Source organism: Manacus vitellinus, unplaced genomic scaffold (genome assembly GCF_001715985.3).
Source record: "Manacus vitellinus isolate BGI_N305 unplaced genomic scaffold, ASM171598v3 scaffold_15_pilon, whole genome shotgun sequence".
Taxonomy (NCBI): Eukaryota; Metazoa; Chordata; class Aves; order Passeriformes; family Pipridae; genus Manacus; species Manacus vitellinus.
This window is the reverse complement of record NW_021939122.1, coordinates 15033810-15061239: the sequence shown is the minus strand read 5'-3', so window position 1 is coordinate 15061239 and position 27430 is coordinate 15033810. Positions and strand designations below refer to the sequence as shown.

General features: G+C 37.5%; 1 protein-coding gene across 2 annotated transcripts in view; it reads right to left on the bottom strand.

Moving 5' to 3' along the window:
* The window catches only part of SHOC2 (SHOC2 leucine rich repeat scaffold protein), a 64777-nt gene that overhangs the window by 10284 nt on the left and 27063 nt on the right, over positions 1 to 27430 (bottom strand). For both annotated transcript variants that reach the window (XM_008926343.3, XM_018069308.2), the window contains exons 3-5: positions 15877 to 16014; positions 3373 to 3503; positions 414 to 602 (exon numbers count right to left, since the gene is read on the bottom strand). In XM_008926343.3, coding sequence (XP_008924591.1) covers positions 414 to 602; positions 3373 to 3503; positions 15877 to 16014 — 458 coding nt within the window. The remainder of the gene's footprint in view (positions 1 to 413; positions 603 to 3372; positions 3504 to 15876; positions 16015 to 27430) is intronic.

Sequence of the window (27430 nt, the reverse complement as noted above, 5' to 3'; positions counted from 1 at the left end):
TACAACTACTGCACAAAGTCTCTAAACTTAGGTTTTGAAAGAATACATAAAAAAAAATTTACATAATTTCATTTGTAATTTAAACTGTAACAGTGTGTGAGGGAGAAATAAACTTATCTACATGCCTGTGTCCCACATGAATACTCAAGAACCTTGCAACCAACTTTCTTATTTTCATTGTTCAAACTCAAGCAAATGTGACAAAATCTTAACTAAAAAGCATAAAGACAAATTAATAACATCTTGATAGCACAATTTTTAACTCATACAGAATTGTTTCTGTATGTGACAGCAGCAGCATCCAGTTCAGTGTGATAAATTCATTCCTTATATCATTAAGTCTGCCAGAATTCATGGAGCAGCAAACAGTGTTCCTCATTGATTTTACACAGTAGCATGTTTCTGTGCCTCACCTTCATGTTCAGCTTACTTAATACTTTAGCTCTAGAGAAAATTCCAAAGGGGATTTTATTGATGCGGTTGTGCTCCATATTGAGAGAGTAGATTGTGGAGAACTGGGACGGGCCACCCACAGGATAGGACTGGAAGCAGTTCCTGGCCAGTGTTAAACTAGTCAGTTTGACAAGGCTGGATAAAAGACCCTGTAGAAAGAAGAAAACCACCCAGGAACTTAGGACAGATTTATTTGAATACATCTCGCTTCCCTTATGGGTCTAATTAGAAATGTTTTTCCCCCCTCAATTCCATCCCCTAAGTAAGTGTTGCAACACACAAACCAGCGTTAAATTTGATAAAACTTCCATCAGCAACAATCTCTGCTCACAGTCATCAGCCATTACCTTATTTCCCCCTTCCTCCCTGCATATTGACAGAAACATTAAAAAACAAACAAAAAAAGTACCACATTTAAAATCACGAGTTTAGGAGATTTTGGAACTCTTTTATCCTCTGAAAGTAATCTTTGTAATGACACATTGCTACAGGAGTGCAGGGACAGCGTGTCCATCCTGAGCAGCAGTCCCAGCTCCGGCCAACGCTGCCCGCCTGCTGCTCACCCAGTTCTGACACCACAGCTGAGAGTGGGGCCCAAAGATGTATCAGCCTCATGCACTGGCTTCCACAACAGGCCTTTGACACTTCCAGTGCAAATCTTTGTTAATTTAATAAAAATCCGTATTGTGATCACAACTGGTAGAAGCTTCTTATCAGGCTGGGCCGTAACAGTTTCAGATAATCAGACAGAACAGACAAAAAGAATGGGAAGGGTTTGGAAACTCCATGTTTTTTTCCAGTTTATAAAATATTCCTAAGTATTTAGTACTCCATCTTTTTTTTTCCTTTCCCCCTTAAGAAATGAAAAGCAAGAAGCCTGGAGTTACTCTGGTTGTCCATTGAATCCAGAGTTTAATTTCTCTTCAGAGTTTAATTAGATTCTGAAATCTCAGCAGTACATATCTCAGTTTATCTGTCAGTTACGTGCCAAGCACGTTGCTGGAACTGTGGAGCTGAATAATGAGATATAAATTACTGCTGAAGTGCCACCTTTGCTTATTACTACACCAACTTGAATTCAGCCCTATTTGATTAAGTATTACAGAAATTGGAGATTTATGCATGGCATTACATACCATAAATAATGCAACATCTGCAATCAGGAACGAGTGGTAACAAGATAATGATTCCAACCATATTCCTAATGTCAGTATTGCTGGATTGCAATTTGAGTGCTATATTCAGTGTAAAACATGGATTTGCTGTTCCACCAGGAAAGCTTTGGCTACTTTTATAAATAGTTTATTAACATTATTGTAAATGAAACAGGATCAAATATGGACTTGTCTATATGTCATGGCTAAAACTTTAGACACTGGGGGCACCTCAGCAAGTATCAGTGAAACACTTTTCCCCCTACAGAAAAAATAATGGATTTTCAAATCAGTATTAATCTAACCTAATCATTAGCTAGTATAATCTTTGATAAGGAAATATTGCTTCTACCTATACTTTAATTAACAGATATTCTTTGTCCTAGGGTTAGGCAGTCCCTGAGCTCTGTTACTAACACACTTTATTGCTTCAAATGGATCTTGGCATTTCAAAAAGCCATTTCTGAAGTCTGCTTGCATACCAAAAAAATATCAAAAATATGTTAGCTAATACACTGTAATAGCCTAGAGTAATTAAACACATTTGAAGAGAAGCAAGGGAGCTTTGGCAGTACAAAGAGAACAATGCTCTTACATCTATGAGAGCTGTGGCAGTGCTGACTTCTCCCCACCCGTCCTTTTAAGATAAAATATTTATTAGTCATTGTGTCAGCAGCTTCAGCTATGTTTTGAAATTTAGAAATTTCTTCTACAAGTACAGTTCTTTGTATTATAGCACAGCATGTTTTATTTTGAACAGATTACAGTATAAACTATGTACTTGTGCAAGGTAGCAGCTTAAGTGTTAACATATTGTTGGCAAATATACCTGAAGAAGGCAGCACAGTCACAAAGAGGTTTGTACTATGACTGAAGGGAAGTAATCTTCCCTCACATTAGCTTTCTGTAATTATGCCATAGTTGTTTTTATAACACCTCTGGGTGGGGTGGGCTAGCTCAGTTCTCATCTTAAAAGCCCTGGTCGCTTTCACTCAGCAGCATTTTCTTAAATTATAGTGTTGCCCAAATACTTATTAAATTCTCTGTTTTCAGTCTATCATTGCAGAGTTCAGAAACATATCTGAAAGAAAGTAGTCACTCACTGCAATTCATTACTATAAGTACTTTGCCTAACTCCAAATGCATTTTATTTTTTTTCTTCTATATAGTTCCATATACCCATCTTTAGACAACCTTTTAACTCATTTTATAATAGTAATTTATACAATTTTGGGGTGTGGAAATGATAGTTTAAGAAAGCAGTTTGGATCATCATTAAAACAGAAGAGACTATAAACTTTATGTTGTGTCCTGAAATCTTCATTTTAAAAGGTTCTAAAGAAATGGAATAAATATCCAAGATAAGAAACAATCACATCGATCTTTTTTTCTGTTATCAGAGTAATTATTTTCAGGCACTAATGCTTCATAAAACAGAAACACTAAGAAACACTTATGTAGCTGAACTGGGGGAAACTGGACTCATTACTTAAGGTTCTCTAAAGAGACAGGACAGCAAATACAATCTCATGTTGCTCCCAGTTTTGACTGAAGTTGTATGACATTAGTTCTTCCATACTAATATGATATACCTAATATGTACAGAATTGCAATAATTCACATTACACACGTGTAGATTAAAACAAGGGGTATTCCTCAAAGTTAGGATGCAAGACAAAATCACTTCACGTGTTCCACTCCCCTTACAAAACACCGATGCCCTACAGCAGCATTCCCTCCCTGGTCCACTCCTTCTAATTCTCACCTCTGGCAAAGTAGAAATGTTGTTGTTCTCCAAGTTCAGTTCATCAAGTTCACTGCATTTTGCTAAAGACTTCGGAATTGCTGACAGCCTATTGTACCTCAGGCCAAGGCGACTTAGACTGGACAGATTTCCTACAGGTAGAAAACAGGTATTAATATATTGTTAGAACCACACAGAGGCATGGAATAAGGTTTGACTTCTGATTCTTCTGTTGTTTCACACTCTACACTTCAAAATTTCATATGGCAAAAGGGAACTATTATCCCAAAACAAGAGATACATCGATTCCAGTGCTTTCCAATGCTGAAGTCAACCATGCAGAAGTAGATTGTGCATATTAAATATTCTTCTGAAGTTGTGCATAATACAGTAACCAAGCAAGGCTTATGTACTATTGTAGAAGTCCTTCTATCCTGATCCTTCTACCAACAAAACAGGCTATCATTTTCCAGATGTCTCCAAAATTACTTTTTCCAATTATGGATAGTATCATTCAATGCCATGACTCATATTACCAGAACTTGGGCATACATCATACAGTTCAGGTCCTGGCAAAACAATGTCCTCTACAGGGGGAAAAAAAAAAACCAAAACAAAAAAAAAAAAACTTTACCATTCTCCAGTAGCAACAAAGCTTTTAAAAAGTGATAGGAAAAATCCCAAAACTTTCAGGTTTTCTGAGTGATACTGAAGGGAAAGTCTGGAGGAAGTCTGCAAAAATCTGGACAATATGCCCGTAAAAATATTTTTAAACATTGCCAGGCTGATAGTCCTGGTTGATATGTCTTTGTGTCAGGAAAAAATACCAACTTGAAAATTTCCCATCTGAAGCTCCCTTTAGCCCCAGCTCTAACTTCATCTAAGAGGTACTAAAGAGCAAAATCAACTGCTTAAGGATGTTGTTGAACTACAGGGTACTGGGGCATTTAGCCTCTCCTGCAGGTAATAAGACCTTGAACTTCACTGAAAAGTCAGCTGGCAAATAGTACAAAGAAACTTGTCTTCTGGCTCATCCCTACAGTCAGAAAAGGTGTCTGTAATTTGTAACTCATCTGTAATGTGTAATTCACACCACTGGAGCTTGGGAAAACGTTCACACTATCAGTTCCTTGCAAAACATTTGCTATTTTACACTCACTTTTACAACCACTCATGGCACAGCAAGTTTGTTCTGCAAATTGAAGTACCAGACAGACACATCAGAAAATAAACATAAGATTTAACAAACAGCAGCACGAAAAACCAGAGATAATTTTGAAATATGAAGGATCTTAACATGTACAGTCTAACTACTCATTAAATGAAGGCTGTATGAATGTCTACGCATATGTACTTATACAAAGGTTACTGGAACACAGCAAAGGAAGAAGTAAATGTAGTGTATGTCTGCTAGACAGAGGAAAATTTTCAACAAAGCAAGTAGCAAAATATCTCTTTCCTGAGCTTGGTCAAAATATACTCTAAAAATGCCCCTACATCAACAAATAGCTGGGAATGTAGTTAATAAAAACTGGAAATTGGGAATGCTGTATGATTCGCTGTAGTTACCAAAATGAAGAGTCACAAGAGCAGTGAAAGTAAAAAAAAAAAAACAAACACAACACAACAAAAAAACCTAACACCTCCTCCCCCCCCAAAATACTGGCAGGAGGGGAGACCCAAACCCCACAAAAACCCTTATATAGCACAAAAGTTATCTACATCTTACAAATCAAGAAAGAAAAGAGGATAAATTTTCAGTGCATATCTGACAGTCAGCTAACAAGCTTGGCAACAAATTTTACTTAGTACCATCAATAACTAAAGTCAAACCAGGTAGCCACCCAGCATTACTTAACTAGTAGTATCTCCTATTAGGATTTTTATTTATATTTCTTTAAGTGCTTTTTTTCTATGCAATTAACTTTTGCAGAAGCGACAAAGAAAATCCTCACTTAATCCAAAAAACCCCACATTTAAAATCCAGAGCTATCAATATTGCTCTCCAATGCACAAACTTTCATCTTTTCATGTTAAATCCTACAATGCCTATATGTCCTAAAGAGAATAAAGACCTATTCTGATGCTAAAATCCACTAGTATGAAGATACACATTGGTACATAACTTAGCTATTTCATGCCATATTTGTGAGATCTGGCATTCCCAGCTGAATAGAAAACTGGCCTCATTTCACACAACAAACATCCTATTGCAAGGTACCAAGATCACCAGGATTTTCCATCCTAGGGATGAACACATCCTGACTGTATTTCTCTGAATCGTTATTTAATGTTTTACTAAAAAAGTAATAGCAAACTTTACACAAAATAAGACATCAACCTACTATTGTTTTTCACTATTTAAACTTTGAGCTAGATGCTGATCCGCTTTTTTTCAGGCAAAAAGAATGAGCAGGGAAGTAGACAGCATGATGCCAACTGTTGCTTAGCAATACAGCACTGCTATGCCAGTTCCCAGATTGTGAGCACAGGTTGTATGTATATGGATCCCTTCCTACCAGCAATGTGGCATTTCAGAAAAATTAAACAAGGCAGCCATTAGAGAAAGTCAAAATGTACCATAATTTTCCAGGAGAGAATGACACACGCTGGCTATCCTCATGACATTATCAAAAAGGAGGCATAAATAGCAGCTCCCAGTAATTTTTTTCTTATCATAAGTAGCATTTCTTAATGGAACTTTATCACTGTTTCTCTACTAGTTATCTTTCTCCTCCATGGGAAAGGCATGCAAAGGCATAACAGAAGACACATCCTGCATGTACCACATTCCTCCTGACTATTTTACACACCGCAGCACTAAATACAGTTAATTCCTGAGAACAAAACCAGTAAGATTTCAGCTGAAGCTTCATCAAGTAGCACCTCTCCCGCTGCTCCTGGAAGGCCTGTCCTGCACCCAGCTGATGGAGGCAGCACAGGTCACCTTCTCATTTCAAGCCAAAATTTATTTATAGCCAATTTATTGCCATTTAGTCTTCTGTCAACAAGATTTGTATTTTTTCATCCTCAGAGTTTATACTCACACCTCATTGTGAATGAAGTGAAAAACCCTTATCAGTTTTAATCTTCACAGGTTGGACAAGACAAATGTTAGTCTTGTCTTCACAAAACAGGATGACCCTTGGAACTCTTCCCTCTGTTCAGTATGTTGAAGTTTACTTTTTTTTTTAAATGAATGCTTGGAATAATGATGTTAATCTTTGGCTCCATGGTCCACAGGCCAGCTGCTGGTCAGCTGGATAACACAAAGACCAAGTGACAAACTCTAGTTTACAACAGAGGCTGTCACAAGTTGCTAAATAGCACACCTTGTGCATCAAGTGATCCCATTTCCAGCTCCCTGAGCTCAGGGTTACCTAGCTGATACTCATATTTGGAGCTACTTTACAGTGCCTGCACTCATCTCTATCATTTCCAGTTCAGCTACTGGTTTCTGGGATGGCAGCACATTAGGTACTCTGCTGTCAGATTAAGGCTAAGAAAAAAGGCATGGAAGGCAACAACTGATCATCATCAACTCAGTCAGACTGTCATCAGGATCATTTGCAGATGTACTTTTGTCACTGAAGCCATACCTCAGCAGCTCCTTTAAAACATCCTCTTGCAGGCAGTGACTCAGAAAACACAGAACTAGATGTTCATCAACATGACAGTTTGATAACCACAAGCCAAAAGCAGCTACTAGCAGGAAAAGCAGCAAGTAAAACCCCTTCCAACTTGTTTTCTTAGAGAGCTCATTACAAAAAGCCTTGTAAACTCACCTGCCTTATTCATTGGTACTTCTAAAAATAAGATAGTCAAGCCTGACTAAGCCCTAAACTCACACCAGGCCCAAGAAAGTCACTGAAAAATTGTTTTAGTTCAACTTTTGGTGTGCACAGTCACTCTTGGGAATCAGGTTTCACACAGATGCCTTCTTTCCGGTCCATTTTCGCACCAGCAGAGTATTAACACCCAACAGTAGGCTCCCCTTGGCCAAGCTCTCAGGTTTGAAGCAACCTTAGCACAGAATTCACAATCCCTTCACTGGAGTGACTGAATGTCTCTCTCAGGATTAGCTGTTTCATTTACACAGAAATTAATTAAAAATACTTGGAAGCATGCAAATCCAGAAACATTAAATTAGACTCTACTACAATAAAAGGGACTCTAAATAGATCATTTAAATTAAATTCTTTATTAAAGGTACCTCAGAAATAATAGTCAAAGGAAAGACAGGTGTTTGCCAACCCCAAAACAAAGGGAAGGCTGAAAATAAAGCAGGAAACCACACTTAAAAAAACACACATTTTAGAAAGACCACCTAAAGTGGTTCACCAAGTAGAAACAATATATCTCTTTTTTGAATATTTCAAAATCAAGAGAAAAAAAGAACTGGAATGTTGGATAACAAAGAAATACAAATTCCTAATCCAAAGTCCCACCAGTGCTTCTAAAGGGAATGACAAATGTTCTCTTCTGAGGTTTACCACACCTCTTCCTTTCCCTCCCCTAGTTAAAATAATCCTTCAAATTCCCAATCCTTAGATGAAGGGTCATTATTATTGTGAAATGTTACTGCAGCATTACTAAAACTAATTACTCTGTTTCATAGAACTTAGTTCACTGAGCTAGTTTGCTATCAGGATCGGTTGCTTTCTTCTAAATAAACCAAAAGCATCAGGTCAATTAAAAATCTGTTCACTAGAGAAAACTTCTGCAGATAGTATTAAAAACATAAACCGGACTTACAGGAGCTGTGCACATCAAAACTCCACAGGATCATAATCAAAAGTAGAAATTAACCTCATCACGCAATAGAAAATTGCAAGGACTTGCTACACACATGGCACTATTAAGTATTTCTGATGGTCTAAATTCTATAAATATTCTTAGATTTTTATTTGACTCAAGTTGGCACGCACTGAGTAGCCACCTACTAAAGAACATGTTTTACAGGACCACACATTACTTCATAGAGTGCCGTTCACTTAATTCAGTGAGGGATCTTCTTCTAACAAAGAGAAACTGCTGGTTTGCATACAAAAGACACCAGGTGTCATTTTTAACAAATAGAAAGCAAGATGTACAGCCAAAATTAATTAGAAGGTTTTTTTAAAAAAATTAACCCTGATGTCGCTTAAAAAAAAAAACAAAACAAAACATACATGAATTAAATTTAATACACCACATGGCATTAATCTTGTAGTGAGAATAATAAAGATGACAGTATGAAAGAAAAAGCAAAAAGAACTTCAGTGAGTATATTGCAAAGGAAGTGGGACCTATGGGCCTTAAAAGAATTTCAAATTGTATATGAGATACAGGCTAGAGATGGCCAGCTATGGATAGAGATTAAACACTACATTCAAATACTGCAGCAGTGCTCCTAGTCTAAAATAGCTGTGAGTCAGGAGATGCCTGCACTACACTTTGTACTTACTCTATACTAGTTTTTCCAGATGTCAGCCATACTCTGTGACAACTGTTTAAGTGTTTTGCAGATTTTTAGGTGAAAGGAGCTGCTGGCATGTTTAATCTAATCTCTTATCAGAAAGCAAACTGGTTCCCCTGATAGCTGTAGAGTAAAACCAAAGGCTTCAGATAAAGTGTCTTAACCTTCAGTTGCATTCCACAAGCAAAGACGACAGTCTGCCATCGTCCAACAGGGCAATAGCACTAAGTGACTGGTCCAACAAGACACCCCAAAAGGGATCTCAGTGATCTTGTTGCAGAAGAAAGGAGAACAAAATCACGTGCATCATTCATCAAGGGGCAACCCCTTCCTAAACTGAAGCCTATAGGTTTGTAAAAATTTAAACTCACCATCATCTGAGAGAGATGAAATCCTTTCTACACTCCATACATCCCTAATGTTTAATATGCTCTGACTACAGGCTGATGCTTTAGAGAAATAACGAATGGTGACAGAAGGGTGATGGGGCTGGGAGGGCAAACACTTTTCAGGAAAACTGCAGAAGAGAAGAGAAACCCTCCTGATCGTTGCTATCAACTACTAAAGCCAAAGCATGAAATGTAATTATACTCTTCCAAATGCAAAAGTATAGTTAAACACAACACAATTGGACTTAATTTTACTGTTTTAGTAGTAAAGTGGCTTTTAGCGTATTTTGATTTTTCTTTTCAGCCCCCAATACCTCCTGATATACGAGGCCAGTGTAGGTCTCACAAATTACCAAGGTCAGCAGGGTCCATCATTTTTTGCCCTGCTCAAACCAAAGCGCATTATCCTCCCTACACGAATTCTAGGAATTCTCATAGAGATGTTATCTATTAGAAAGCTATTTAACATGAATTTAAAATTACTCTCTATCACCCCTCCTAGTTTAAACACCATCTGAAGAGAGCAGAGTTCTCTCTATTTTCAGTCTAACAGTATCATCCAAAGACAAGCTTTCCCTCATTATTTCAAGATTAAGGCTAAAGTGTGACCATATCAGCAGCCAGTTATTTTCCAGCTCTGATTCAAGACTATAACACTGCTGACTGTATATGTGTGAAAGGTGCACACAAGATGCTTGTAAAACTTGAGCAACAGAGGTTCAAGTCCCTGACATGCAACGCACACGACACCTGCATAAGGCAGAGCATAAACTCTTAGTGACATGTTCCTGAAACCAAGCAATGAAAATTCAACTTAAAATTCATTTAATATGCGTGCATCAAAATGCACGTAGTTCACAGACCTGCTTGTCTCAATTCTGATGTGTTCCCTTGAATCACTTTTCCCTTGTGCCTTGTTCTCACACAAAGAAAATAAGATTATAGGCTTTTTCTTCCTGCAGTATACAAATCATTCTGAAAATGCTGAGCTGCAGTTATAATATATCTGTACACATTGGTCTCTGCATCTAATTACCATGTGATGGTACACACATTCACTAAAATAAACTGTCCCCGTCCTAATCTTACCAGGAAGAATATCCAACCAAAATACAACATAAAAAAATATTTTCATAGGTACACATTGAATCAATAAACTCGAAATTGATAAGCCAACAGAAGCCAGCTTAACCTTTAAAGAAAACAATACATATGTATTTAACTGCACTGGCTTTGCATTGGAGATGTATTAATGAAAACAAAAAAGGGAAGTTATAATTAGCTGAAAATTATACAAAAAACCAAAACCACTTCATACTGCAACAGAGTGAGAAGTATTTGACCTTATTTGACCTTCAAAATACTTCAAAAGTATTTGACCCAGACCTTATTCTGGGCTACCAATGGAAGTGTTGCATTTTACTTAAGTCATCCTGCAAGCAGTGACACAAAACAACCAAAATTTATTTAATTTTTCATTGGTAGTATTTTTTTCTCTTTTCAAATTACTATTTAAAGCCTTTATGTGAAATTAAAGATTTATATAAATGCAAATCACATTATAAGAGCAGTTTATACCTAACTGGCAATGCAGTAAAAACATTAACCTTTCCCAAGTGAAAGATGTGTTTAATTTTTTAAGTCAGCCCTACTATATAAAGCGAACATATGAAATGTATGACACAAAAATACACATTCATAATTTTAGCTAGTTAAGGAATGTAAGAATTACTGCACACAGACCAGCATTCCACTTAGTATCTTCCCTCCAGTTAAAAAAAAAAGTGCTGCCAAACACCAGATACCAAGAGAAGAACCTAAGGAAAGGGGAAAAGACATCCCAAAACTTCCTGAAGAGCTGGGGGAAGATTCAGCAGCGTGTGGTTCAGTGACTTCCCAACTTCAGAATTAAAAATTTAGAATTTCCCAAATGTTATACTTTTCTTCTGCATAACTGCTACATCACCCCGTGAGCTTTTATCATCTACAGCAACCTGTACGAACACCGAGACCCAGATGTTCCCTACCCATCCCAAGCTCTGCTTTTCACCACTGTGAGATCAACAACCCACAGCTTTGCCTCATCCCTGCCTTCCAGTCTTGGAGGATGCAGTGAGCAGTCACTTCCCACTTGCCCTCTCCTGCCACTTGCGGTTTTGCAGTCAATTTTGCTGCTTCACACCTACTAAGTCTAGAATTAAAGCCTAAAAGAACTAGAAGCTTCTTTCCTTTTGAGACCACCAAGGCCTATAATAACAGCAAAATTAGAGTATAACAGTGGGAGCCACTGCTTTCATATTAAAAAAAGGCTGAGTTTATTGCAATTGCCCAGTACTAGCAGAATTCAATTAAAGATGTTTCATTAACAGCACAGTCCAAGAACAAACCACAGACAAACCACTGAATGCTGATCAGATCTCCCAATGTGAGCCTATGGAAAAAGGCTTAATGCTTCAAAGTACGGAGTGTTCACAGACCAAAGCACAAGGTCATGTACTTAAATGTTAAGAATATGGATATTGCCATGAAAGCTGGAGCAGGAGCCTCTGCACTCTGCTCCATCAGAACAGTGGTAATTAATAACATCAAACCCATCAGTTGTGTAGGAACACAACTGAGCACTGAGGGCGCTGCAGGTGCTCAGACATTTCAGAATAAGACTCCCGTTTTTGCTAAGCCTGCCAAATTTAAAATACCATTTTAAAGCAGATCCACATTTCTGCAGAAATATCTTTACTTGTAGGGACTTAGAGCTCTCAACCACATTTTGCATAACCTGAGCTGTTCCAATTCCATGTGTCTGGCTCTGGTCAACAACGCTTCATGTATTATCAACTGTATGTTTAAAAAGCACTCCAGTGCTCTCAGAGGTACACTGGGGATAAACTTGTTAAAAGCCTAGTCTGGAGCACAATTTCAACTTGCAAAAAAGGTAAAGCTACTCCACATAATATTTGCTTTCATGAGAATTGTGATTTCAGCTTCTGAGCTGATGTGCCACAGCGAAGGGCAGGAGTGTAGTGCAGTGCTGTAAATATGCCTCTCATTTTCCTAACCATCTCTTAGGAACAGTGCTACATCAGACAATGGAAAGTGTGCCCAGTGATGGAATTTTTTGTGCTTTTAAAGTATAATTTTGGAACATTTACAACTGACTATTCTTTTTCTTATTAAAATGTTTGTTGCCTTAAATGTCCGTGAGTATGGAACATTTGACTATAATCAAACTGCACATGTAAACACACAAAACTAGAAAATTACAAAGCAGAGGAAGAATTTTTTTTCAAAGCTGTAATTCCTTCTCAAGTAAGTGTTTCTGCTCTTTTAAGTATGAAACTGTGAACACATTTGTACAGAATGTTAAAATTAAAAGTTTAAAGAGGAAATACTCACAATACGGTATTTGCAGAACAAAATTATCTAAACTATCTTATAATCCTAAAAAACACTTTACTCCACCCAAAATTTGTTTTCTGTCTCAAAAGTCCAATTAATAATTTTAATATAAATGGTATGTTCTTCACCTGTTTTTATATATCTTTTGGGAATATTAGTGTGCCAGCTAAGTATACAGAGATAAGACACTGTGTAAATAAACGATAATAATTCCACCACCCCCCAAAAGGAAAAAAAACCACCACAATACAGGGGGGCACAATCTGCAACTAAAACACTAAACAGCTATGATCCCACTATGATTTTAATTCTAGTCTTGAGAGTCTTGGAATGTGCCAAGCCATTCCACAAAGCTCATTTTTCTTACAGGAAGTGATCTAATATAAAAAGTACTTTACAATTTTCAATCAAGAGAAATACAGATATGAATGTATTAAGCCAGTATCTATAAAGCAAGACATTAGGTCACTTCCTGACAACTAATATCTAAAATCGACATTTGTTACTGCACAAAAGTGTGCTTCTACAGCATTAGTTGAAACAAGAACTTGGTATTTTTACAGAGTGGGTATATTGGCTCTGCTACCTCTGTAATCATTGCTGATGCATAATCCCTTCCCTGCCACTCCCCTGCATGTCACTCTCAACGTCCCTTCAGCTCTGGCACATTTCAGTACACTTTGCTAGTTAGAAAACAAGCTTTTTTCTTTTCATCTGGCAGATGCAGAAATCTTTCTGTGGCAAAACCACAGTTAGTCCAGCAGTGACTTTAAGAGGGAGATGAGGGAAGGAGTCCTTTTTGTGGGGAGGGAGAAATAGAGAAGGGCTGTTTGATTTTTAAAGCAGCGTGATTTTAAAAAGCATCCCTCTCAAGAAAAAAAGAGGCCTCCATCAAACGGGTATCAGTGGGGGAGGAGGGGACAGACCTGGCAGTAATGGAAAGTCTGGTCCATAACAGGAGGCTCATAGGCTCACAGAACATTAAATATTGATAACGAGCAAATGTACTTGGTCTTTTTTGTCCCTGGTCTGCAACCCCCCAGCAGTCTGACTGAGCTGGGGAAACATTAGCAGCACATATACTGTGAGCATCCTGAAACCTGGAAGCATGTAAATGCAGCAGGAAAAGCCAGTTTTGCCAAAGAGTAGGTAGGTATCCATGAGCAGGGAAGAGAGAAACTGGAGTGAGAGATGGAGAAGCTGGAAAGGCCACCCCACGGCTGCGCACGCAGGCGGCCACGCGCCAGTGACTCGCTGGGTTTTTCTCAGTACTCAAAGTTTCTCACTGAACAATTCTAACCACAAAGCAGGCTGTAATCTAAAATCATGCCACAACTTGCTTTAATATGTTGAACCAAAACTGCAATGACTAAGAAATAAAGCCAATGTTGCTGAACTGGCTACGGCTGCCTTTTCTGCAACATGCATAAATGTAGGCTGATCTTTATCATTTAAGATGGAACCTAAAGTTTTTCCCTTCAGTATTAAATTCTGTTTAAGAACTGCGCGTAGCACAAACGCTGACTTCTGATTTTAAGTTTTCATTTAAATACTTAACTTTTTTTTAATGTACTTTTTACAAGAGATATTTTCCAGTGGAGCAAAAACTGAACCAGTGTAAGGTTAATGACACCACAGCTCACTGCTGTCTCTTACCCTCATTCAGTTGTCTTTGGTGGTTTATTGAGCTCTAAAGCATTGATATTCAGCTCAGATAAGTATGTTAATAGACAACTACATACATTTAAAAACAAGTAACTTCAAAACACTATAAAGACAATGCAAGGGAAAAACAAAACAAAGGAAATAGGCAAAAATCCAGTCCAACCAGGTATGAACCTGATTCAGTAGAAACCACCTAAGCTTACAAAAACTTTCTGAAGAAAGTTCAGTGGAAACTATCTTGATTGCATAGTGAGCAATTTCGTATCCATCACAAATTACTCAACTGCCTCTCCTACCCAAAGACTTTCCCCTGTAAGCACAGTCTTGCAGCATATTACAACTGAGATTTTTTTTGGTACTCTGAGAAGCTCAGTGACTGCCAGTGACTAAACAACTTAGTAAATTGTACTACTGTATGCACAAGAATCAACAACAGTAGTCTCTAAGCCCTGACAACAGAAATCTCACACTTGCTTAGAGAATTTTTCCCACAATCAGGAGTTTATCCAGAGAACTCGCTTCCTAAATACAACACAAACACTACAATAAATTTTATGTAAACAACTTTCAATTAGATTTACAAAATACCCACAAAAATAAAGGCTGTGCTTATGAATTGTGTAAGTTAGATGCAAATTCCAGATGGAATGGGATCTCCAGAGTTTGAAAATACCACCAATCCAGGAAAAAAGTTTAGTTTCAGTGGATGTATCATCAATGTAAAACTGTGTTCAGGTCAAACTTTCTCAACAAAAAGCAACAGTAACTCCACACTCAATAATTAACTGCTAGAAGAAAAGCTGGAGTGTCGTTAAGTGGTTCCTCGCGCTTCTGCTCATTCACTTTACTACACATTCAAGTACATTCATGAGATGTTCAACATTAAATAGTGTTTAACTGATAACATCCATTCTTCTGAGTATATTCTGGGGACAAAGACAGCTTAAAATCATGATGGTTTTGTTTTTTGTCTTTTTTAATCACAGCAGCCATCTTTTTCTGCCATGTGACTAAAACTCAGTGAAACAGCAAAAGTCATATTTTGTTGCTTCATCCTATGTCAGATTCTGAAACTGTTTAGCTTAGTCCATTATTCCCAATATAAGTGGTAAACCCCATGTATTCCGTAGCATTAGAGCATGGTAATTCTGTGGACTTGGAAGGTTTTTTAGATGTTCTACCAAAGAACATAATATATACATAATTAATTTAAAACATTTATGATTTTAGTTCTATTTTTTTAGCCAAAGATGTTAGTTAAAACTATCTGCCAAAGTATTACACTTCAACTACAAACCTTCTAGCATTTCATTTCTTTATATGCTGTTTTATTACAGAATGAACAAAGAACCAATGGCCATTTTCTTACAACCACAGAACACCTTAGGATTTAGAATTGATGGATTTTTTTTTTTTTGTATTCTCACTCTTAGACAATTTAAGGTAACATTTAAGGTAACAGGCACACCTTGCTTTTACTCTCAAGTGTAAAGCTGCCTTAAGCTGAACACCAGTCACTCTACAGTCACCAACCAAATACTCATTCTTAAATTTATTCCTCTTACTGAACATTTTGAAATAGTGATTTATTTTCCCTTCTACAGCCTCTACACATACCTATGGTTTCTGGCAGGTCCAAGAGCTCATTGTGCTGCAAGTCAAGGTTGGTGATCTGCGTGCAGCTTCCAATCTCTTCAGGAAGATGTTCAAGCTGATTGTGCGCTACATCCAGCGTTATGAGGTTACACAACTCACCTAAAAGCACACAAGAAAACCAAAACATCAAGGTCTTTAATGTACAGCTATAGATAATGACCTCCACACAGAGATTAACAAAATCAGACAGATATTGGGATAAGCTGAAAAAAAGCTATTGTTACTATAAAATTACACATATAAAATAAAGTATTACAGGACCATAGTTTCATCAGTCAGATCTAAAACATGATCAATAATTTTGAAAAAACTCAGATAAAGCTTTTATAGATTCTCTGAATACATCTTATTTATTGACTGATTTTCTTCTGACAGTTCAAGCTATGGAATACAAGTACAAAATCTATACCTCACACTTATTTCAGGCTGACCAGAAGTTTAAAACACCACAGAGTAAATGAACTGTATTAAATTTTGAGAAATTATGGTCTGTTTTTATACCAATAATTACCTTCAGACATAAAATCAACAATTAAGATACATAAAAATTATGTAGCTGACACCCTAGATAATCCAAAATCCCGAGTGTTATTTTTAATCATTTTTAGTCATCACAAAAAGGCAACATATGACAAGCAAAGTGCATGCAAGCAATCTATAGCAAATAAAAGTTTGAAATAAAAGGCCTATCTGCTAAACCTTAAAAAAATATTTGGATTTCCTCAGAGTTTAGAACTACGTTACACTGAACTGCTTCATTACTGACATTGACACATAAATTTAAAAGCACAGCCAGGCACAACTCTACATACAGTAGTTTCACCTGTTTTAATGACAAACACACTGTGTTCTGAGCAAAACCTTTCTGGGTTTAAAAAAAAAAACCCAAACAACTGTGTGCAGGAACACAGGTGTATGTTTTCGTGTTTTTTGCATCTGATGGAGGTGAAATTAATGCATGTGATTCCAACAGCATCAACTCCATCCAGTAAAGATGAGGTCACTGTATTGTGTATTAGAGCATGACTCAGTGAGTAACAAACTTGGAAATGGAGCAAATGCCTTTTGAGGAGTAAATGTTTATTTTTAAGCTTGTGGTGTATCTTTGACACAATCCTTTAAGGATTTTCCCACAGGTCTGCAGGACTAGCTTGGGCAAGTTCTGATGTGTAGAGTCAGATGTCTACCCATTAGACCAGCAGATAATCACAACTGGTGACTTAATAAATCATAAAATATTTATGAATTCAGACTCTGTATTGAGTTGCAGGCATCATGTAGCCACAATACTTACTACATATCACAGAACAAATGTGAAAAGCCAGGAAAAAAGTCAACCTCAACAGCTTCATTATTCCATTTTTCTTAGATTGTTAACATATAAATAATCTTATTTCTTGCATTTATTAACCCAAATTGGGATGCTTTTCTAGAAACTAGGCAAGTGGAAATATAAAGGTGGTGGTTAAGTAGCTCCTCCATCACTGTGAGTATCCCCTCCCTTACACAGCATTCAAGTGATTCCAGGCAACCAGAGCCAATAGTCAAACCTGCTGTATCCAGCACTGCATAAACCACACAGGTCAATGCCATTAACATGCAGAAGAAAGCAAATGCTAGAAAAAATTGAGCAAGAGTTAATGGTCTGTAGCAGGGGCATCTTTTTATTATTCATGAAAACAAGTGGGCAAAGCATAGAAGGCAATAGAAGGAGGACAAAAAGTTTGAGGAAGAAAAACATCCCTCCCTTAAAACAAACAAAAAAAAAAGAGCCCCAGAAAACTTTACTAAGATAACTCCAGAACCTTCAAACACTTCAGGACAGTAGTTTTCACTTCATGATTGCTGTTTGCATTTGTTTTCGCTTCAGACCATAACCAGTGATGTCAAATTTGAAATATGGCAAAAAATTTCATTTCATCGCACCAATTTCTCATTTACTTGACTCTTCCCACTCTACATCTGCTGAAGCCGAAGAAATACTTGGATTTTTGCAGCAACATGTGCTGCACTTCATTTTTCCACCTGCTGAAAACTTTGACAACAGCAAGCTACGTGTTTGAAACAAACATCTTAAAAGCTAATTCTGGGGAGGGAAAACAAGAAAAGGGATGCCTATGTCTCTTTAGTCAACTGAGGGCAAGCTGACACTTTGGTCTAATTTGGATAGCCATACTTAATATTATTACATTTAATAAAAATTTGGAATGTTAAAATAGATTGAGGACAAATTTTAGACTCTAGAGCAGAAATCAAGCAAAAGTTAAAGCCCTGTCATGAAATACACTAATTTAAGGAAAGCAAATTCGAAGGTATTGTAATAATCAGCTTTTAGTTCACATTGCTCAGTAAGGGATCTTAGTCTTGGACATAAGAATACTTATGGTTTGACAGCATTTCACCAAAATGGTTTTTTCCCTCTAACAATAGAAGGAGAAGGGAGATGAAATGCTGTTGGCACTGAAATTCCTTTAATACTTTAACTGGAATTGCTGAGACACAATACAGAGAGCGTGCAAGTCAACCAAAAGCACTTGAGGCACATTTCTCTTGTTGCTGTCCACAACATATGGAAAAAAAAATCGTACATCCAATATGCTTAACAAGGTGAAATATGTTCAGGTCATGTTGCAGAGACTCATCTTCACATGCAAGGGCACAGAGAGGATCAGCTGTGGGTGTGAGAAACTAAATACAGGCTGTCCCAGTATGGGTGAGAGCCATGAGGGTGAGTAAATGGAAAAGCTCTTTGGAGCACCTCAGAGTGAGAGCTGTTACGCATGCAGGGCCTGAATATCTACTGGGAGGTACAAGGAAGAACAACTTTGGATGGTAAGAGTTGCTATGAAATATTTAGGGTAGGGGAAAGGGAGAAATCAATGTGGTTTAGGAAGCACAAGTGTGGGAAAACACGGGAATAAGGAAATAAAAGAGTCCAGTCCCTTACACACCAATGCTGGTCATGCCCTATGGCCAACCAGCACCATCTGCCCTGTCTTCTCCTTAAACTCTCTTTTCCTGAGTGAGCAGCTCCCTGTTATGCATGCAGAGGTCTGAGTACCAGGAACACTGCAGGTAGCATGACCAGCACTAATGAAAACATCCCAGTACAAGGGATGAGAACCCCTCTGGACACAGAGAGGGCGCTGCCAGACCAGTGTCTATGGAACAGGGGCAGCTCCTTCCCCACCGACTGACAGCTGGGACTTGTCCTGTGAATGAACACACTGTGCACAGCACTGCTGAACAACAGCAGCTCTGTCAGAAATTACACCAGGATAAACACATGGCAGAAACAATCTATACAACAAATAATGATCTGCAAGAACAAAGAGGCCAAACTGAAGGCCATCTGCATAATGCTCTTCCTAGGAGCCAATGTTCCAGTGAGTGGAAGTGTCCTTATTGTCCGAACAGCAGCAATTGTACTGAAGGAAATGCTTATCAAAAAAAAAGGTGAAAATAAGTTTCACCAAGATACAACTGAAATCTGGCATTTCTGTTTTGCCAGGGTAAGAAGCATATGTCAAAATCAAAATGAAAGTTTTCCTAAAACAAAGATTTGTGCAGGTACAAAAAGGAAAATGGCTAATGAGCAAGGAGCTCATGATCTTTTTCGTATTAAAAGAATCAACATTTTCACTTTTCTGGTGTACTTCACAAACTTTGCTGAAACACATTTGTATCTTGATTTAACAGAAATACATCCACTAGAAATGTGCTGCAGATCAAAATCAGCCTTAACCAGAAAGCAGTTTCCTAAAGAAAAACCCATTCCTGTTCACTATGTGAACAGGATACACCACCAGCATCACTTCCCTAAAGGATTGTTCAAACACCCAAAATCACTGCAGGAAGAGAAGTACTACTTTAGGGAAATACTAACCACAGGTAAAATGAACTAACTTTTTTCTTGTCTGTTTTTTGTCCCAAACAGACAAGACTTAAGCTCACAGTGGTGAATAAAGATTTTAAAGTAGAAGCAATGCCCTAGGAAATACATTAAACAGTCTCTCTACGCATAACTTTCATAAAACAGTCAGTTACATCCTATCATGTAGTTTTTAAAAATTTGTATTTTAAAAGGTTCTACAAGACAAAAAATTCCCATAATGTACGGGTATTTCTCAGAGAAAACAGTTTGTGAGTACTCCAAGCATCTTCCAGTTAAAAAACTTGTTAAAAATACAGCTAAGTATTCATCTCAAGAATCCTTGAGAGGTGGGGTGAGCCATCACGTCACTGCTGTTCTCATACACACAAAGAATAAATGTTATAGTACAACAAAGCTAAATATACCTGCTGAAAAGGCCAGCACTATGAAATGACTAATATTTTCTGCATAATGAGGCAGAATTATAGTTCCATTTCATAGCCAACTTTGAAAGCCTGTTATGAAAAGAGAACCAGGCTACATGCCCTGACTTACATAACTCTGAAAATTCTTTTTGGCCATTTAAAACACAAAATATAGCTTCTTAAAAAAATATTAAGGTACACACAAATTAACAGTCATGCATGGAAACAGTATATAGGTCAATAGCAAAGAGGCTTCAGCATCTCCTAATTCACTCAGTGGGCACCACTCTTGGATGGCAAACACAATTTGTAATGTAGCCTGTTTTCCACTGGATTAACGCCGGGCCTTCCCATGCTTAAGCAGATTGAAAATTATGAAATCCTTCACAACATGATAAATCCTGGGCCAGATGACACAGCAAGAGGATCAAGACTCTTATGGAAAGTACAAGGAAGAGGAGAATGCAAATATTAGTGGGACTTCAGGATGGTGTGTTAGAACACTAGTTGGAAGTTAATTTGTAAAGATCAATTATCCCAAATCAGCAATGTTGGGAACAAGTTACAAAATAACTTTGTATGTTCTCTGCTGGCAAAGAAAAAAAAGAAAAAAGAATTTTCAGTCTATAAAACTCTTTGGAACAAGTGTCTTGATTTCAGAAAAAAAAATTTAAAACAATTTTACAGTTTCAGAATCTTTTCTCTCTAGATAAAATCTGAGCACATAACTTGACAGACGGCCTGAGGTCTTTGCTGTGCATTACCAACTGCCCAACAGAACAGGTAAGCAGTCAGAGCTATTCTGAATCATTACTGCACATCTATAACTTACACAGATGAGTTACTGAGTAGAAAGAATTAAATTTTAATATGGTCACAAGTGACTTATGTACCAAAGTTAAAACACTCATGCTAGTAAAAAATAAGCATAGTAATATTATTTACAATATGCAGGATGCACAACAGGATCTAGTTGTGGGAAGTAGTCAAAAACACAGAAATTAAGCTCAACTGAAAAGAAAGACTCAAAATCTGGTCTAAAACAAGCTTCAACAAGACAACAGCAAAACACTTTTTATTTATTGTTTATAACTGAAAATAACAAATATAAATAAAATTAAAAACATGTTCAAACAACATCTCAAACAGTCTTAGCAAGGGTTCAAGGCGGGGTTTGAGGTGGACAGTAGAACCTCATTTGAGAGCCAAGACAAAAGTAAAGTCTTACATCTAGCAGGGAATAACCCTGTAAAGAGGTTACCTCAAACCAGCCAGTGAGAAACAGTTCTGCAGGGAAGGACCAGGGGGTTCTGGTGATGCTGCATCTGGGGTAACATCTGGGATCCTGTCCATTCTGAGTGTGGAACAAGCTCTCAAATAATAAAGGCTAACCACCTACCAGGCTACATCAGCAAGGGGTCAGTCTGAGGGAAGCGATTATTTGCCTCTGTTCAGCACTTATGAAAGTATTCAAACAGTTAAAATAATTGCAGTATTGATTAAAAAAAAAAGCTGGACTTCTAACAAGCTGTCAGTATTTACTGGAATTACACTTGGGGCATCATCCCAGTAAGCTCTGCAAGTAGATCAAAAAGGCAGGACTACTTAATCATTATCCTAAAGCCAGTCTGAAGAAAATGTAATCAGGAGGAATTTGACTAGCTGACAAGACAAAACTGCATCCCCACAAGAGCTTTCACAGGAATCAGAACCCAGACACCAAAGCTGAAGCTGGCCAAAATCGAGTTCTAAACCTTTCTTGCAGGTCAAGAAAACCACCAGAACTGGATCAAATAAGCAAACTGGATCTTCTCTGACTTCTAGGGAAGAACACACACGTATTAATGCCTATATTTATTCCAATTCTGTTCACAACTTCATGCATTTATCACATTAGAATACAAATATATAAAAATATTCCCAACCACTGTTTGCAGACATTAACAGGTCAACTAAGAAACACAACTTGTTTTCCTTCAAACTGCTGAAACAGAAAAAGGAGATCTTAGACACAAATAATGTAAATAAATATTTCTCTATATTGTCAGGTCTGTTAATAAAAAGGAGAAATGAAATTTAGAGCATCACTGAAAACTTTTCTACTAACAGGTCATTTTAATAAGGAGGCACCATATTCAGCATGGAGTGAGTAGACATGAACTCATGTGGTTCATGAACACATCTGTCTCTGCTACTGAAAACCAAACAGGTGTACGTGTTACAAAAAAAGTTTTGAAGCAGTGAAGAAACCACAAATGATCTAAATATTGGTAGATGAGGGAAGAAAAGAACAGAAGAGAATCTCAAAGACATTCCAAGTCTGGTGTAGGCAGATTCCCCGAATTACATTCTAAAAATATTTCCCTTGCAGAACAGCCCTGACCAGATTCTCCTTAGAATAAGAGTTGCATTCACAGACAGAAAATACAATATTTGGAGACTCAAAACACTTGCAGAAACTATGCAAATGTAATTTCAACCATGTTGACAATATTATTTCTATTTGAGAATATTATTTCTATTTGAGAATATTATTTCTATTTGAGAATATTATTTCTATTTGAGCTATGTGTGCTAAGACAACAAAAATATTCAAAACCGGTATAAGATGCAACCTTGTCTTTGCAAGGAAAATATTACCAACTTGACTGTTGCAGAACAATTCCTTCAACGAAATATGAAGAAATGCAATAAAACTCCAAATACAAGAAATGCAAAAGGCTTGCTTAAGTAACAGCCTGCAAACTGAAACATTTGCTTGGCCTCATCCCAAGACAGTTCCTCTGGTTTTCATCCCTCTCATGCTGACTGACTGACTCACCAAGGCATTCACATTCTTCCATTCTAATCTTCAACTTTTTGATCTCAAGGGAATGGACAATTTACCAGATAAGGCGATGAGGATGGTGCCCACCTTGTGAACTCGTTTCCACAATTACCCCTCCAGACTGTCTTTTGGCAAAGCTTTCATATGGAAACCCTTTCATTAAGGTTTAATTTCATGGGTGCCCCCAGAGATTGAACAGTCAAGTGAATAGGTAAGTTCTGCTTTGCTCTTGGTATGTATATATATATACATATATATATATATATATATGTGTGTGTGTATGTATTTTTTTTTCAACATCTGTGTAACAATGACCTTTTAGTCAGGAACAGCATTCAAAGCAAACTTGTGGACCTTGCTAAGGATGAAAGGCATCTATAGGAGTTTAAAGGAAAAAAAGGGTCAAGCCTATGGAAGAAGACTGTACTGAGAATTACTAAAGAGACAAGCTGCACCAGACTCAGGAAATCCTTGATACAAAAACAGCTGGATATGGGGAAGGAGTCAGGTTAAGCCTCGTATATATATATATATATATATATATATATGTAAACTTACCCTCTTTCTATGCACATGTTTGCTTAGGGCTACAGTCCGAAGCAGGATACTGGGCAAGACGCACTCAAACAAGTTATCACCACTGTTAGGTAGGATGCAATTTTAAGAAAGGCTAGGTTCACAAAGAGCAAAACGGAGTTGCTTTGCCATCAAGAAACTTCCATCAATGGATTCTCACCACTACACATAAAAACATAACAAAAAATTGTTTCAGGAAGGAGGGGCTGAGCTGATGCTACCAGGACTCCAATAAGCTACAGAGGGTTTTGTGGTACCAGACATGGAAAGCAGGGGAAAAAGGAAGAAAACAAGATTCTGAAAACAGAATCTGATGCATTTTCAACAGCTCTCTACAGACAGCAATCCACCCTTCCTCAAACCACTAGCAGTGCACTTCACATGGTTTTATACAACATGAGCAATCCCACCTGCGAGGCTTCTCAGTGAGCTGAGCTGATTCAACAGCTCAGTGTGGGCAAAGTGGCCGTCCTGCTCTCCCTGTTCCAGTTCATGCTCTCCCACTCCTCCTACACCAGTTCCAGTCTTATCTGAAACTATACTGATTTCAACTATCTAAAGTAATAGACAACAAAAGCAGCAAAACCATTAATATTTTCTGTTAGTTTAGTGAGATAAGTCAGCCCACCAATCAACAGCTCAGGGGTGAGCAGCTGGGAAGCTCTGAGAAGGGGAATGGATACTGCCCCTTTCAGCATCATGAAGCTGTTAAACATCAGCACAGCCATTTCATGAAAATTCCCCCTAATTCACCTACTCCTGAACAGAGCTTTTGGCTAGACATGAAAAAAAGACAAAAACCCCAAACAAACAAACAAACAAAAATGAAAATCACACACACACAAAACCAACAAACAAAAAACCCCCAGCAAAAAACAACCCATAAACCTTGAAATATGTTTTCAGTTAAACAGATTTTTACGTATTTTAGATCTTATTCAAACAAATCTATTTATATTTAAAAATACAACAATGCTGATCCAGTACCTCAGCTTACTACACAGTCTACTGAAATAATTTCAATTGTATTAAAAATGTAGAAGCAATGTAGACATTACTGGAAAAGTGCTAAGACAAGTCCAATAAATGACTAGCAGAAATTATTTGAGAGGCATCTACCTATAATAAAGCTCACCTATAATAAAGCAACTGGGTGCAAGGGAATGAGAGGTACTGAATCCTGGGGGGAAAAGAGACCAGAAACACACACATCTGTTTGTTAACTGTAGATAACAACACTTCCTCTTTCTCACTAGAATGCTTTTTTTAAATGCAAAGCAACTTTTCCTCAAGTGTAGTTACCTAATTTAAGTTTGTGTTGTTTAACTAACTAAACACAGTTTGAAGTCCAAAATGGAGCCAAACTTTAGCTTATTTCCCAGCAGCTCAGGTAGGTTCACCTCTTCTAGGTTTTCCTCAAGACCACACACACTGTAACAGGTCAGTTGTTGCAAAGCAGTTTCCTCAAGACCACTTGAAATCTGATCAACTGCACATTTCGCAAACAACATTTTGTTCAATGTTTTACTTTCACTCGAACTCTTAAGAAATGTTTTACAGTTATTTTCAGGTTTCCCTAAAAGGAATCTATTTCTACCAAGTACTAATACCATACGCTTGCACAGCAAGCAGCAGATGTTCTAGATAAGCATCTCTATAAATTTATACTGGACTAACTTGTGCACCAGATCAGCAACATGAACACATCGTAGTTAACTGCTGCAAGACTCTTCCTCGCTGCACAAGTCAGTGGGATACATAAGCTTTGAATTTTTAAAAATATGAACAAGCACACTAGCATGCCATTGTGAGTCTTAGGCCTTAGAACAATGGGGTATTTTTACAAAGAATTTGAAATGCTCCACATGATATTGCCTTATAAAAGATAATGGCTTTATTTTACTTCCCGCTTTGCAGAACAAAAATTTCTGTGTTATTTACAAGCCGATAACGTGAATGTTTGCTTGCATGTAGTATCTGGAAACTGCATTATAAAACGTACAAGGAATTAAAAGCAGAGACTTAAAAGGCAAGGGGTTTTTTACAGTGCACGTGTAAGATGTAGAGAAATGACAAGTGTTTAAAGAAACAGAGAAATTCCACTGGAGAATAAGAAATACAGTCCTCAGCAGTATCATTTTTCAGCTGTGTTTTCAACTCAAATATTTCAAACAAAGAAACATGAAAAGTGTGTAGAAATCAATTACAAAAGTGAAACTATCTTATCTGGTTTTACTATTTGAGGAAAAATATTTCCAAATGCCTGTTCTGTGTGTCTTGGTAGTTGAAATTATCTGTTACTTAAACTTCAATTAATTTTATTTTTCAGTTGATTCAATTTCAGGCAACCTAGTCAGAGAAATTTACTTTAAATAAAAAAGGATGCTGTCGAACATCATGGTTTCCCTTCAAAATTCTGCATAAGGGTGACAGTCCTCTTGCATTTGTGCTTCTAAAATGCCTTCCACAATGAGGTGCTGACCCGAAACAAGAAATATGAGCATTATCACAATACAAATAAAGGCAGGATTAACTGCTGGATATAAAGACAGCAGTAAAGTAGTTAATGTTCTCAAGCTAGGGTTTGACAGAGAACTGAGAACACTGCCTGTATACACACCAAGACAATAAAAAAAATATAAATGAAAGAAGCAAGTTACATACTCATGATACATGTACCTACTAATTTTCTCCATTAAATGGTTACACATTGAAAGCTCTCTTTCAAGGCTACTGTGAACGAAAACATACAGACATCACCTTAATGTAAACTTAATGATACTCTGCAAACAAACTAGTTAAGGAGCAAAGATGTTCCAGTAGCAAAGTCTGCAGTATCAAACACACCTACAAAAAGCTTCTGAAGTGCAACATCGAACATTAGAATGCAACATCTCGAAATTTTTTCTTCATATACTAGTATTCATTTAAATTTATGCAGTACTATCCCCAGTTGAACCTCAAATGATGGCTCTTTGCTAGATTACATTGAATAACTGAGCCACAAACAGACCCAGGTACAGTACTGACAATTGTCAGCACAGCTCAACCAGCTAAATTGGCCACAATTTCTTCAATATATGTAGAAACATGTAGTTTTTTGGTAAACATCAGCCCATGACTTCCAGTATGAGTTGTTGATCAGCAAAAGATTCAACAAGGTTGTTGAACTGAAACTGAAGTGTCAAAATAGGTGGAAATTATAATCCCTTCATTCTCCCATGGGAAATTCATAGGATTGCTGAGATGCTCATGCCAACTCAAAAATCATGTGGATCAGAAAACATACCACATGAACCTTTCATTTTTGCCTAGCAAAACAGTGTTTCTGTGGCTCAAGCAGCTGCTACAGGGAGCCAAAGCCTCAGACCCACAGCTGAGAGTCTCACCGCGTTTCTTCACTCCTGTTATCACGCACAGCGCTGTGTGTGCCACACACTGCTGTTAATTGATCGGCAGCTTCAGACAAGCCCAGGAGTTCCTGCCATCAAGAACATGTTCTCTGAGGTATCTTTCATATCAAGGGGCGAGAGAAAGAGGCAAACGTTGCTGGCTTGAGAAAAATCTGTTAGGGATATAAACACCACCATTTCCCAACCTTTGCAAAATTAGTGAGCACAGGGGCCAACTTCAGTAACAACATGTTCACGCACTGGCTTGGACAACAGGAAGAAGTCCTACCTCAGCTTTTAGAAACAAGGCATGGGAATTATTATTCACAGTGTTTTACAAGCTTTTTTCTACATTTGAAGAAAGTCAAAGTAATTTCTTAACTGCATGAAGTTTATGCTTCCCCTCCTCTCAAAAGGACTG